General features: G+C 31.2%; 1 protein-coding gene across 1 annotated transcript in view; it reads left to right on the top strand.

Moving 5' to 3' along the window:
• The window catches only part of LOC140445701 (protein bric-a-brac 1-like), a 244,178-nt gene that overhangs the window by 129,928 nt on the left and 99,170 nt on the right, over positions 1-15,080 (top strand). The window contains exon 2 of the mRNA XM_072537964.1: positions 12,585-12,642. Within this exon, the coding sequence (XP_072394065.1) occupies positions 12,585-12,642 (58 nt within the window). The remainder of the gene's footprint in view (positions 1-12,584; positions 12,643-15,080) is intronic.

Below are 15,080 nucleotides of genomic sequence, written 5' to 3'. Positions count from 1 at the left end.
TTAAGTTGTCGGATTGCTATCTTGTTTGTCCTAATCTTTGCTTAATTTCTTCATCTGTTGTTGCCTTTTTCGTGATTATAAACCCCAAGTATTTGAATTTATCCTTTCCTTTGATTGTTACGTTGTCGTCAATCTGTAGATCTTCTATGTCTTATTCACGTGTAGATAGGTACTCTGTTTTCGCGAGGTTAATATCTAGGCCAGCCTTGGTATATTCTTCTTGTAGTTTCTTCATCATGTAACTGAGGTCTTCTTGTTCTTGTGCAATCATTACTTCATCGTCTGCAAAGCTTAACGTATGTAGGTATTCGTTTCGTACCGGTACTCCCATGCTTTCGCATTTTCTTTTCCATGTAGTCAAGGCTTTTTCTAAGTATATTTTGAATAGTGTTTGAGATGTGGAATAACCCTGCAGGAGCCCTTTTGTAGTGGTGAAGTCTCCTATGATTCTTGTTCCCATGTTAATGGACACTTTATTTTCTTTATACAGAGCTTTTGTAGCTTCTATGAGTTCCGTCTGTATTTCTAATTTGTACATTGGCTCCCATAGTTCTGACTTTGGTACAGAGTCATACGCCTTTCTCAGGTCCACAAATGCCAAATGTATATCTCTATTTTTCTTTTTTTCTTTTCCAGTTGTTCCGGTGTGTATATGTGGTCTATGCATGATCTTCCTGCCGTGAAGCCTGCCTAATCCTCCCCGATTTTGCCTTTTATCGCTTGCTCTATCTTTTCTCGCAGTATCTTCCCATATAATCTTCCTATTGATGATATTACGCTTATTCCTCTGTAGTTTTCGCATCGTTTTCTACCTCCTTTCTTAAATATAGATTTCATATATGCCTCCGTCCATTCCTTTGGGAGCTGTTCTCCATTTATGGCTTTCTGAAATATGCATTTTATCATCCGGTGTAATTTTTTTGAGCTGTACTTTATAAGTTCAGGTGAGATGCCTCCCGGTTCCGGTGCTTTCTTATTTTTTATTGCTTTTGTGGCCGTTCTCATTTCCCTATCTGTTATTTCTATTTCTTGTTGTGGGGATCTGCATCGTCTTCGCCTGTTTTCTTTTCCAATGAATTGTGGTATTTGTTCTGTTAACAGTTTCTTGTAAAAGTCCTTCTATTCTTGGTCCTGTATATTTCTCAATTTAATTTTTTCTTTTGAGTTTTGTTTCAATCCTCTCAGTACTTTCCATGACTCCGAAATTCTTATACCTTCTATGTATGTTTCAATATTTAAGTAGGTTCTTTCCCATTCTTCATTCTTTTGTTGTGTTATTTGTTTTTTCACTTCTCTATCTTTTTCTCTATATTCTTTATAAACTTCATCATTGTTTGTAGTCAGTCATTTTCTGTATAGTTGCTTTTTTTCTTCAATTATTCTTTATGTTAGTTCATTTATTACATAATAGTGCTATTTATTTGTTATATGTTCTTTCTCTACAAGGGCTTCGACTGCTGCTTGTTTTATACTCGCCTTTATATGCTCGTATATTTCTTCGATGTTGCCGTATCTGAATTCTATTAATTTTTGGTCTAGACGTTGTTTGTATAGTGCTCTTCTTGATTGTTCTTGGAGTAGTTCTATATTGTATTGTTTTTCTCTTATAGTGTTCAATGGTTCTTCTATAGAGGGGATCTTGTTATGTTTCCCATTGTTGCTGTCATTAGTTCATGGTTAGTTCGCGTTCTGCTCCTCTTCTGACTCTCACATCTTTTATCTTTATTGTGGTATCTTGTTTAACTATTACGTTATCGATTTCAGCTTTCGTGTTTCTTGCGTCCATGTATATTTATGAATATTTTTATGTCTGAAGTATCCCTTGGTGATTTTTAGGTTGTTTAGTTCGCATAGCAATAGATAGCGATACATAGCAAAGATTTCGGATTGGAGCCCAATAGGAAGGAGGAAAAGAGGTAGACCCCGAAGATCATGGAGGGATGAAGTGGACGAGGCCATGGAAAGACGAGACCTTAGAGATAAAGAATGGCAGAACAGAAAGGACTGGAGACGTTGGCTGAAAGAAGGAAGGCGGCGACAGCTGTAAAAATCCTTGTATAGATAGATAGTTCGTATAATTCAATCAGACGTTCTCCGTTATCGTTTTGTTCATCCTCTCCAAATCTCCGCTCTACTTTATCGTTTTCTTTTCTTCCGGTTCTGCCGTTAAGGTCTCCTGTTATAATTATCTCCACGTTTTTCTTGATTAGCTCTATTTGGTGTTGAAGTTGTTCCGTGAAATTTTCTTTTTCTACTCTCAGGGAATCGTCTGTTGTATCACTCTCTCATTACCGTATATGTCTATATGCATTTTAATTAATAGTCTTCGATGTAATGGCCGTTAAATTTTCCGTCGAAAAATTCAACCCATGTGTTCAAAGGTAGATTAAATGTAGGCTATTAGTGAAATAAAAAGTATTAACATCCGTAGAATAGTACAACAATCAAATTTTGTATAAATATTTTATTGCTTTTAAATATTGAATAATTAATTTGACACCACACTTTAAGAATAGTTCTTTCAAATTCGGATGTTAGAAGGTGTTTTATTGTTAGCGGAGTTTGGCACGATTAACACTCCGGTTGGCGATCTCATGTCATCAGATGTCCATGCGTAAGGTGCCTATAACCAAGCCGCAGTCGCGTGACGATCACCTGATTAAATTGATTGGTGAAACTATCAGATCATGGTTAAAATGTTGGTTTTATCTCAAGTAATTTACTTGTGGTTTGTGCCACCTGCTATTCCATATGTCAATTATTTTGCTGTGGAAATGTGATATGTGATATGTTGCTGCTGTAAACTCTTATTTTAGAATTGTTTCATTTCCACTAATAATGAAAAATATGCCTTAAAACGGGTCGCAACTAAAAAAATAAGCAAAACAGTTCAAAATTTAAAAAAGATGCATTTATCAACAAAAAACATTTTATTATATATTAGAATACGTGTATCACTAACGGTATTTTTGGTAGACCACTCTGTACGTGTCCGACGAACAAAATAACATTGTTTATGAAGGCTCCCACATAAAGGCCATTCACAAACGGTGGCCTGTCTAGCTTGTTAAAAATACTTTATTGTCATCTGTGATGTATTTATTTATTGAAAGGCTGTGTTACATAGACGTCAAATTTAAGGGGTTGTCTTCATCAATATGAGACCGAACGGTCATAAACAACACTCGGAATGTCCGTTACAATTGCATCGTTTACAACAAACAACAATAAATGTTAATATAAAGATGGAAGGCAGTTGGCGAGCTGATATTTATATCTTTGTTTGAAGGCTTTTTTTGATGGGAATCTTTATGTCAATATTATCTTGATTCTGTTTGTATAAAATGCAAAATGTTAATGTGTATCTTAAATGCTGATTCGATGAAATTTAACTGTTATTTTAAGTTTTCATAAGATATTCATGTATGAATCGGCCAGTCTCCGCTGAAATAGTACTTGAAATTTAAATATATTGCCAATGACTGTCTTTCTTGCCAATCATAGTTTGTAATAGTTACTTGGATTGTAAGCGTTTAACTGTACCTACTGTTTTCTCGTACAATACACGTCTTTTTTAATTAATGTTTGCAATAAAGTTATTAATTAATACATACAATAAAACTGACAACGTTATGCTATAGCAGTTTTAATGTGGTGGTTATCGTTCTATCTTACGCGCTTAAAAATGATGATCTGCTTTTTCACAACCCTTAAGCTGGATTTATAGTTTGACGGACTGTAGACGTAGACGCACTGAAGACGTTACAAACGGACTGTAAATATTATTTCAATTTATAAATCGACGGAGTGGAATTTTTTCGCATGAGTAGAAACAGTGGCTAGAGTTGGTGCCCATGATACTATAATATCCTTATATTATTTATTATTATTATTTTATAAATTCTTAACGTTCATTGTAACAAATGATGAACAAAATCAAAATTCGATTATATTGATAAACAACTTTACAAAATGGTGGGCGTGCCAGACAGTTCACTTTGGTTGACAGCACAAAATTCTTCCTTTTGATTGGCCAGACGCAAGTAACGCACTGCAAAAGATGGCGAACTCTTCCGTTGCAGTGCGTTTCACTTACGTTCCGTCATGCGTTTACGTTCATTTATAAATAAGAGTACACAAAATTCTATGTTGATCTTTTTCCAGTGCGTCTACGTTTACAGTCCGTCAAACTATAAATCCAGCTTTACATTGCGGACCCAAGAAGTAAAGGAATATAAGTGACATTTTTGTAAATATTAAGAAAACTGCATCGCTGAACTGGAAGTATTTCATTCTTTTTGGAGGTTAAGAGATCTAAGCGATAAGTCTAACAGGTGCTGATTTCTATCGGCAAGTTACTTAGCCTCCAAGCCAACTGTAAGTAGGGTTTGGAAGAGAAGAGATACAAGTGCACTTGTACCCCTGTTCCACTGTGTCAGACTGTTAGTTTTGAGTTTGTTTTATTTTGGATGGGTAGTGGTATAGCTCCTCCTCTAAATCAATATTATTTTCCACAAGGAAACTAAGTTCCTGTAGCTGGCTATATACCATGTATCACAAAAAAATTATTAAAATCATTTATAAAAGGTGTTTTGTATAAAACTTCATGAGGACAACCAGTTTTTACAGGAAGCAATATATTTACCAAAGTCGTTAGGATACATAGCATTATATTAGATCACATTATAGTACCGTAACAGAAATATTAATAGTAAAAATATGAAAAGAAATAGTATATACTTTCCCAAACAAAAGGCATATAATTAAAAAATTCAATCGGGCTATACCACAACAACAAAACGTTTTTGGAATCCATATTCCATCATCAGTGTCCTAAAAAGTATATAACCACTTTAAAAAAAGAACGTGAAATTAAAAAAAGAACGTGAAATTTAAATTTTGACCAAGGTTAATGCAAAATGTGGTTAATACTTACTAGGTGTACATGTTTTGAGCCACTAAATATCTGGGTAAAAACCCGTTAAAAATTATTGGTTTAAATTTATTTTACATTATTCGATCTTATATATTAGGATGTTAAAGTTACCAGTGGATTTGGTAACATGGCAACGTACGACTCCACATGAAGTTGCTGGTCCTGAGACAAAGTGTCTTCGAGGACTTGATGATAGCAACTGATTGAAATGACAATATTTGAATATTGACATGTTAGGACGGAAGTCGGAACAAAGCAGTCGGTGTAACTTAAGGTATTTGTCTAAATATGACAGAAGTCAGCAATATTTGAAAAATTGGATAAATTAAAATTAAAATAATGTAACAGTAGCAATCATCAATGTTGTAATTTTAATTGGAAATTTGTCCTATATTTATGTTAAGAACGTGGAAAAAATTGTTTTATTGTTTAATGTATGTGGATTGAATTGTGGTGAAAATTTTGTGGGTACTGATTGGCAACCAACTTATGTCTATCAAGTCTAAATTAAGTGGTTGAGACTACAAACTTCATTTGGTAGTCTGAAGTTTACGTGGTATTAAAAAGATAATATTAAATATTTTTGGGCAATATTAGGTACTTAAGACCGGTTTAAAGTGCTTTCCTACAAATAATCAACATTCCTATCCAGTTCCTCAATAAATCTAGACTAAATAGATGTGAAGCCTAATAATACTTCAAATCTAAAGTCATAAAGAGTGACTACAAATTGGATTCAGATGGCGCAAAATCGGACTAAGTGGAAAAGCATGCGAGAGGCCTATGTTCAGCAGTGGACGTTAGAGACTAGTCGATGATGACCTATGATGACTTATGACCTTCAGTTAACCTATATGCCGTTTAGAATTTCGTGCAAAAACGTCCATAAACACTGGTATACTGTTAAACAGTTAAGTTTTTTCGTCAATTTTTTAATGACGAATGATTTCAAGTTCTATAAGCATTGTGCGGTGCATAGTGTGCAAGCAGTACAAGTAAAGCATCTGGAAATTTGGTAGCAAGAGTTGCGAGTCTGATTGCAGAATACGTTTCCAGACCAGGAACCAGGAATGTGGTAGTTTACGTTGCCATTAAGTGAATCTACTTTAAACATCCTATAAAATTAACAGCAAATATGTAATCTAATACCAATTTAATAACGTTTAAAGGGTTTTCACCCATGTATTTACGTGTATACCTTGTAACAGCACTGAAGATGGAATATTTATTCCTAAAACGTTCTGTGGTTTAGCCTGAAATGGTTTTTAAATTAATATAAATTTTATAAAAGATTTTTTACTAATTTTTGTGATATATGTTATACAACCCATTACAGGAAATTAACTTTTTCTTGTGGATTCTATTTCTCTAATTTATTGTTATTATGTAGTCCATCGTTGACTGTTGTTCTTGTAATTTGCTCGGTGTGGTGTACTTCTGTTATTTGTGGGAAAAATCGTGTTGTTTATCCTCAATGTATTTTGGGCACAAAATTCAATCAACTATTCTCCTTTAAAATTGATAGTAGATAATAGGTAGACTATGAGTGTCAATAATACGCATGAACTCACAGTCCCACTGTTCGTCTGGATTTGAAGAAAAATAACCCGTCCTTTAATATATTTATGGAATCAGCAATTTTTTATCACGGAAACTAAAAATAATCTTGTTTTATATAATATTGTTATTTAAAAATACGTTTCTTTTACTTTTTTGTGGCAGATTGTCTTTATGCAACATAATTTTAAAGTTTAACGTAACCTATAGATTGATTTCTGTTTGAATGTCAATTGCTACACTTAGTACATGTTATTTATTTAGGACTGTTATCAGCCCTAAAGCACTTACCGGATACCCTGCAGGCCGTGGAAGTCAGAATTCCCAAATAGTATAGTAAAAATTGTCAGTTTGGCTGCCCAGTTTCGCTCGGGTTCTTTTGAAGCACTCGACACGCCCCATAGTTCACTTTTATTCGCCTCGTTTGCTCAATGAAACCAAGAATTATATGTCATGTGTCACCATGTGTCCCTACGGTGGAACGAGAAATCCATTTCACTTGCAAAATGGGTGATTATAATGAGCTATTTCCGTTTTTTAAATTTGACCCCTTTGGCGATTCAGGAAAAAATATATTTGATTGAAAGAAAGTTGTAATTTTGTTACATTGTAGTAATCTTGGTAATTGGGATAATGGCAAATATTTGAAAAACAATTTTCGAAAAAAATACATACGGAACCTAAAATTACGGTTAAAAAATTCAATAATTGATTTAATAGCATTAGTCGTAAGAATAGTATTATAAAAAATAAAAATAGCCAAATTTAAAAACAAATTACTAAGGTGATAGCTATTTTTGTTGGTTATTAGTAAATAAAATTGAGATTATGTAGCGAATAAATCGCGAATACCAACATTAAAAAATATTATAACAGTGAGATTAACAGAAGCACAAAGTTTTTTAGACGTTCGGCTTAGAGAACTTTTTAATTAATACTAGTTTAGATGACTGATTAACTAATTAATTTGTTCCATCCTAATATATATTATTCCCTAATAAGAAATGGGATATAAGGAGAATTAATGTGTTTGTTTATATACTTTTGGTATCTAAAAGAGGTAAATAAAACATATTTTTGTTGGAATAAAAAATAATTTAAAAAAGTAATAACAAAAAGTGGTGGGTCTTCCCGTTGTTCCTTAAAACATGTTTGTAGGTGGGAAATTAATTACCCTTGTACAGTTTGTGAAACAATTTATTTAATAAAAAAATTCAAAAATGCATATATGGGTGACAAAACTAATTTAGTGTGAAATGATTTAAAACATTTTTTGGGTATAAAACTACTTGACAATATAACTACATATAATGTTAGTCCGTTTTTCTTCTTTTTTTGTTGAGCAAAATCTGCGTCTTGTATAATTTTTTTGAACATCTGGTAAATGTTGTCCTACATTTCTCAGCCGAATATCGTCTGGAATACCAAAGTTTACCGTTTTTTTATTTTTAGATATCACAGGTCGAGATGCCTTTACTGTAAAGTCACTCATGAGAGCTCTTTCAAGGCAAAGCCTAAAATACTTGTGGGAAGTATTTTTTTGATCATGAATTCTTGTGTACATAATATATGCAATAATCACACTTGCATCTAAAAGAAAGAAGAACAATTTCATCCACGATTTTCTAGACTTCCTACTTATGGGATATGATCCCCTAAAGCGGTCAAAGGAATCAACACCTCCCATGTTTAGTGTATAATCTGCAATAACTTTTGGGGGACATTACATATTTCTTTGTGTAATCTCTTTGTGTACGTTTTATCATGGTTACTTTATGTGGTTGATTGGCAGTTGTAATAACCGTAATTTCTTTGGTATCCAACCACTTTATTGCTGTTATAGGGCCACTGCTCAAACAATAGAATTCATTCTTTCGAAGTTTTTCATTTTTGGTTTGCTTTTTCTTTATGAAATCGGGTAAACCTTGGTGATTAGGTCTGACTGTACCTATAGCATACAGCTGTTTAGCATATAAATCTTCGAACAGTTTACAACTTATAAAAAGTTATCAAAAACAATCAAAGATTTGTGTGGTATATCTTGGCATAATTCAGTTACAACCTTGTATCCCAAGTCATCATTTTCAATGCCTTCAGTTTTTCCAGTGTAGATAATAAGCTGGTACAGATACCCAGTAATAGCATCACACTTTGCCCAAACTTTATAACCACGCTTAATTGGCTTCTTGGGCATATACTGTTTGATAGAACTACGTCCTTTAAATTTCACTATACATTCATCAATAGAAAATCGACTTCCAGGATTGGCTTGTTCTTTGAAAATTTCATTTAGTCTTATCCATAACTGGTCTTATATTATACAATATATCAAACTTAGGCGAACCTCTCTCTGTAGCTGCTGAATTGCCATTTAGATGGATATTTGCTATTAATTTTTTAAACTTGGTTATTGTAAAAGCTTTGGAGATATTGCTTGTCAAATTTAACGTGATACTTGGCCGATTTGAAATTAGACTCCACCCATGATGCGCATTCGACCACAACACAATTCGTCCTTATTATTTCTTGGCCCTTCGAAGTGCAAGGTACTTGTATAGTCTGCGACAAAGTTTTTTTTATTTTACTTATGTTTAAAGTTACTGTGTGTTGAAGAAATATCTTATTACAATAGATTTGACTTTTTAAATAATTATTGTTAAGTATTTTAAATTATAAACATGGACTTTCATTCAAAATTCGAAGGCAAAGTCTTGTCTGGACAAACGAGGGAGGTAATAGCAAATGTAATTATTTTTATGCAGAGAGAATCGATGCAAAATCCGCATGTTAAAGATTTAAAAAAAAATTCAAGAGCTTGCTTCCTTAGCAACGGGAGTAAGTATAGCCACTATAAAACGGATCTCTCGTGAAATGAAAAATATAGAAGAAGGTGCTTCTACATCATTTTCGACGCCTAACAAAAGAATGAGATCTGCCCCAAAATCCAACTTGGGCGATTTTGACAAAGGTTTACTTCGGCGTATAATAATAGATTATTATGTCACGGAAAAATGAGTTCCTACATTGCGACATATTATAACAAAAAAAATTAATGAAGACAATATTTATACAGGGTGGCATAAAACTTTGAGAAAAGTGATGAGAGATATGGGATTTCGATAGAAGAAAGCGAATAATAACAGGAAAATCCTAATGGAAAAACCCGATATACAAGTGCTCCGGAGGAAGTTTCTCAGAAATATTAAACAATACAGGGAAGAAAATCGGCCCATAATTTACATGGATGAAACTATTGATTCCTCTCATACCCATGACAGATACTGGGGAGACAATACCACCGAAGGTTTGCACAAGCCAGTGTCCAAAGGGCAAAGGCTGATTATTGTTCACGCCGGCGGCCAAATGGGGTTCAAATAGCGAAATGAACTATAATAATTATAAAAAATGGATTCATGAAAAACTTATTCCTAATATACCAGCCCGTAGTGTATTTGTTATAGACAATGCATCATACCACAATGTCCAAGTGCAAAAATGTCCCACTATGGGGTGTAGAAAAGACGAAATGAAGGAATGGTTAAGACAAAAGAACATTTCCTTTTCAGACGAAATGATAAAAGCAGAATTATATAATCTAATAAAAATTCACAAACACAGAAATAAAACTTATGGAATAGATCAAATTATGAACAATGCAGGCCACTCTGTCTTAAGACTACCTCCCTACCACCCGGACTTAAATCCAATTGAGTTAGTGTGGGCTGCTCTTAAACAATTTGTGGCAAATAAAAATGTAGATTTTAAATTTAAAAATGTTGAAACATATTGTGATGAGGTTTTCTGCAAATTTTTCCAAGATGAGTGGAAAAAATATTGCGAGCATGCTATTTCTTATGAGCGTTATTATATGGAAAAGGAACCAGCTCTAGACTTAATTGTAGACGATTTAATAATACATTTGCAGGAAGATAGTGACACTGATAGTGTGGATTCTCTAGAAAATAGTGGTTCGGAGACAGAAGACAAACTTTAATTTTATTCGTGTCTTTTGTGGTGAGTTATAAATTAAATTATCTCAAGTGTCTTATGTAGTCAAGTAATTTGTATCTAAAAGTAGTATTAGACATCAGACTAATCTGCCGAAGATCCGAAGAATAAAAGTATATGTCTATAATATAAAATATTACGACAACTCTAGTATAAAAATTAAGTAATAAATGTTTCGTCGGTATGTCCCAGGTATAAGATTAACTACTGTTCTTTTATTCTTAGTGTAACGCAAGTGTAAAGCTTTTATCTCTGCCAATATTCCTCTTATAAAATTACAGAACGAGACATTTATAGAAGTGAATTTTTTTACCAAGTAACAAAAACAAAATATTTTGTATTTTGAGAAAAATTTCCGAAGGAAAAATTGAAACGTCAAAATAACATACAATATAGACATATCATTGAAGTTCCATTAATAAATAAGGTCACTCTCTGTAAACTTGTAGTATGAAGTGTACCAACGAGGCGAAGAGACCGAGCGCATTATGTATCTCTTTTTCTCCGAATGCGTTCTCACTTAATTTTCTACGCAAGTGGACAAACTTGTCAAGTATCACCTTAAATTTGACAAGCTGTAACAGGATTATTATAAAAAGGAGATCACTTGGCCAATATAAATCTTTGTCTGGTAAAGGGTGCAGTCCTGTTAAAATAAAAGCACCTAGCAATGCCCTTATTTCTTCTTGGCTAGTGTTTTTGTAATTTTTGCTGTCTTTTTCTGCAGCATATAAATTCGTTTGGTATTTCTGGAATATCGGTTTCAGAGGTCCATTGTTCAGTAAAATTAGTTAGCGTAAACACTAAACTCTGTTCTACCAAGACACTTTGATTTTCTTGTGGGTCATCCTTAGATGCTCTTTCAGTTGTGGAATTCACATCAACGGATGTAGAAAGAATAGCTTCACCAAGCAATTGCCCAATTCTGCTATCAATAACATCTCCACCGGATTTACCGTAAACAGAAGTAGATGGGAATGGTATAAAAATGTCATCATCATCAGCAGAGTCAAGATCAGACCAATCTTCTTCTAAGGCAGCAAGAAGTTCACGGCAAGAAATATCATAACCTATCAACATCTAATTGTCGATTGTCAACTAAAAATCAGATCCGTCAAATAACTGTCAGAATAGTTGGTGTATTTATCCATGAAACGAATACTTAATATCACAAAATTTAACATTCTGTGTATTGGCAGTGACAATCGAAATTTGGTGGCAAAGTAAAGTGAGACATATGTTCCCGTTGTCTTATTAAGGGTTAAAGGTAGTTTAAACTAAGGTATTTTCCGCTTAATCACTTGAGTCTTCTATTAATATTCTGCTTGGAAAGAAGTCTGGACGCTTCCGTGTTGGTGTGGGTTTGGTGTCTTACCTAATTATAGTTGGCTTTAGCCATTATGTTTGTGACCATACCTAGGTTTAGGTCACGATGAACATCAATGTTTCATATGGACCGAGGCGAATTTACTATACACTTTAGACATTGAAAAGGATTTGAAAACTTTGGATCACGTGGATGTTAAATTTGCTGGCGTAATCCTATAACTCAACACCATAACTCCACACTGGACTCAGTACTTGCATATACAGACTAAGCTTGTTTTTCTAGACTTGATGTTGAGTTAGTTTCTTCTTAATATGTTCTTTACACTGAAGCTTAACATCGAGAATCATACCAAGATATTTTGCTGTGTTGGTATACTTTCTGCATATACCAATAAATACTATATTTTTGTTATGATTTACATAAAATGCTACATTATTGAGGGTCAAAACTAACATGAAACAGAAGACAATCAACATAATATTCCTTAAAGCAAAAATACCGATGATGGTTTGAGTGTATAATTTCGGCACTTGACACTTAGGCAGATGGCTAGTGTATAAGAAATGCATATTGAAGAAATGAATGAAAGTGTCGTAGCATAGGTACAAATGACTAATTATTAAATTATTATTAACATGTTGCCACCTGCTATAAAAGGTTCAATTGTTAAATCATAAGATGTTACTGTATTACTAAATTATGATAATACTGTACATAAAACACCTCATATTTATTTTAATTTTGTTGTTTCAGGCAAAGCTATTAGAATCATCACATGCCTGGCTTGGTGCTTCCACTTCTTCTATCGCCGGTAAGTTTCACTACAACAGGTTTAAATCCTGTTACTGGTTCACAGGTTTAAGATAACAGTTAGAAAGTAATAAGTTTGGAACATAAACTTGTCCAAACAGGATCAACAGTAGTCCAGGCGGAATCTGTTTTGAATTGGACATTTTTCATAGAAGTCTATTTTTTTGCTGGAATCACTTCAGGATGTAAAAAAATCGAAAATGATGCTCTGCTTTTCGACAGATCTCGCCTGAACTACAGCAGAACTGTGATAAACATGTTCTTAGAGTACCTTTGCAATTGCGTTGCAATTTCTGGCGTATTGTTAAAGTCTAGTTAGTTTGACTTTAGTAGTACTTTGTTCAAAGAAAATAGTGAAATGGGACTGATTTACTGTTACCTCTAGTTTTATTTAATATTTATTAGAAACAAAATATTACCTCAGAGATCAGCTGCCTCAAAGTTTCCCTTATATCATCAAACAGATTTTTTTATTTTACATCAAAATTAATTAACCAACAAATTATTAATAATCAGTCACTGAATTATGTTTCTTCTATTCGGGATTTGGGTGTTATTTTTGATGAGAAGCTTACTTTCTGTGACCACATAAACTCTATTTCAATAAAGGCATCTAAACTTCTTGGTTTTGTTACTAGGAATTGCAAGTATTTCTCCATTAATTCAACAAGATTAGCGTATTATTGCTTAGTTAGAACTATTTTGGAATACTGTTCAGTTATTTGGCCACCCATTTTCAGAACAATATTGATACCATAGAAAGAGTCCAGCATAAATTTTTGAGATATTGTGTATATATTACCACATTCACACTACTATTGAAAATCATGATTATTCCCGTATCGAACAACAATAATTATCTTTACCCTCACTCAAGAACCGTCGTGATATATCAGGAGCTATATTTATATATAACATCATACATGGATTTTACATTAATTTATTGATTGTCCAAACCTGTTAAGCCAGATTAACTTTAATGTTCCCCATCAAGCTCTACGTTACCACAATATTTTCAATATTCCTTTCCACAGAACAACCTATGGTATTCACAACCCATTGGATAGATGCATGGGGCTATTAAATGGTCGCTATTTGGATATTTTAAATATATATATATATATATATATATATATATATATATATATATATATATATATATATATATATATATACATTAAATAAATTAAATAAATTAAATAAATTAAATAAATTAAATAAATTAAATTAATTAAATAAAATAAATTAAATAAATTAAATAAATTAAATAAATTAAATAAATTAAATAAATTAAATAAATTAAATTAAATAAATTAAATAAATTAAATAAATTAAATAAATAAATAAAATAAATAAAATAAATAAATTAAATAAATTAAATAAATTAAATAAAATAAATAAAATAAATAAATTAAATAAATTAAATAAATTAAATAAATTAAATAAATTAACTAAATTAAATAAATTAAATAAACTAAATAAATTAAATTAAATAAATTAAATAAATTAAATAAATTAAATAAATTAAATTAATTAAATTAATTAAATTAATTAAATTAATTAAATTAATTAAATTAATTAAATTAATTAAATTAATTAAATTAATTAAATTAATTAAATTAATTAAATTAATTAAATTAATTAAATTAATTAAATTAATTAAATTAATTAAATTAATTAAATTAATTAAATTAATTAAATTAATTAAATTAAATTAAATTAAATAAATTAAATTAAATTAAATAAATTAAATAAATTAAATAAATTAAATTAATTAAATAAATTAAATAAATTAAATTAATTAAATAAATTAAATAAATTAAATAAATTAAATAAATTAAATAAATTAAATAAATTAAATAAATTAAATAAAATAAATAAAATAAATAAAATAAATAAAATAAATAAAATAAATAAAATAAATAAAATAAATAAAATAAATAAAATAAATAAAATAAATAAAATAAATAAAATAAATAAAATAAATAAAATAAATAAATTAAATAAAATAAATAAAATAAAAACTAAAATCATTGATACCAATTAAGTCGAACCTGACATACGTTAGCCAATTATACAATCTACTGTAAATAAGTTATTGAATGATTATTGGAATGATATGTGAATCAGATAAATATTTCGAACAGTGTAGCGAGTTATACAATTCTTTTATATATTTAAAAGATATAAGGCATACAATAATTGCCATAATTGACAACGTTACGCAAAATTATAAATCCAAATCCAAAAAATTACGCCAAACAACTAGACATATGCCCTGTAGGCACTATTAATAAATATTAAAATGTGTACACAATCGCTCTAAAGACCAACATAGATTATTACAATAGGAATACATAAAATATTGTCATGAAACCTTCAAATAAAATCTAAAATATACGTGTCAAGAGCTCATACTTTTATTATATTATTAGTCAT

Source organism: Diabrotica undecimpunctata, chromosome 7 (assembly GCF_040954645.1).
Source record: "Diabrotica undecimpunctata isolate CICGRU chromosome 7, icDiaUnde3, whole genome shotgun sequence".
Classification (NCBI taxonomy): domain Eukaryota; kingdom Metazoa; phylum Arthropoda; class Insecta; order Coleoptera; family Chrysomelidae; genus Diabrotica; species Diabrotica undecimpunctata.
This window is presented reverse-complemented; position numbering and strand designations above follow the sequence as displayed.